The sequence below is a fragment of the Wasmannia auropunctata genome, unplaced genomic scaffold (assembly GCF_000956235.1).
Source record: "Wasmannia auropunctata unplaced genomic scaffold, wasmannia.A_1.0 LD270657.1, whole genome shotgun sequence".
Taxonomy (NCBI): domain Eukaryota; kingdom Metazoa; phylum Arthropoda; class Insecta; order Hymenoptera; family Formicidae; genus Wasmannia; species Wasmannia auropunctata.
In genome coordinates this window covers 1-603 of record NW_012092233.1, presented here as the reverse complement: position 1 = coordinate 603, position 603 = coordinate 1, and the positions used below count along the sequence as shown (strand labels likewise).

The 603-nt window shown below is 34.8% G+C and overlaps 1 protein-coding gene across 1 annotated transcript; it reads left to right on the top strand.

Moving 5' to 3' along the window:
- Positions 1-3: 3 nt before the first annotated feature.
- On the top strand, positions 4-597 carry LOC105462114 (protein cornichon-like; the record flags this gene model as incomplete). Its single annotated transcript, XM_011708647.1, has 2 exons — positions 4-314; positions 399-597. Coding segments are annotated over 2 exons (336 nt in total), but the record flags the coding sequence as incomplete, so codon positions are not given.
- Positions 598-603: the final 6 nt, after the last annotated feature.

Genomic DNA, 603 nt, shown 5'->3' with positions numbered 1-603 from the left:
ATACCAGAGGTACTACTTGTAATTGATAATTGTTTAATCCTTGCGTCTCAATTTCAGCTCGTTCTGCCAGAATATATACTGCACGTTGTGATCAATATTTTATTTCTGATTGGCGAGCAATACTTCTCGTTGTTCATCAACATCCCGCTCATTGCCTATCATGTGTGGCGATACATGAACAGGCCTCTGATGACAGAATCAGGCCTGTACGATCCTACGAGCATAATGAATGCTTATGACTTGTCCATGTACCATAGGGAGGGATGGATTAAACTAGCGTTTTATCTTCTGTCATTTTTTTATTATTTATATGGGTGAGTTTCTCTTTTTCTCTCTCTCTCATATCTTGTATCTATAAACCTTATTTACTCTAATCTTGTTTATGATTTGTATTCTAGAATGATCAGTACATTGATCAATTGAAGTGAGTGACCATCCAGATTTAAAGATTTGTTATTTTCTCCATACAACTGTTTGGTACAAGAAAGTTGGTTACACTGGAAGTACAAGTGACATTTCAACTAACTTACAATAATTGGGAATTTTGTAACAAGTATTATGTTAGGAAAAAGATTCTTTGACATCTGTCTAGTATCTAGGTAA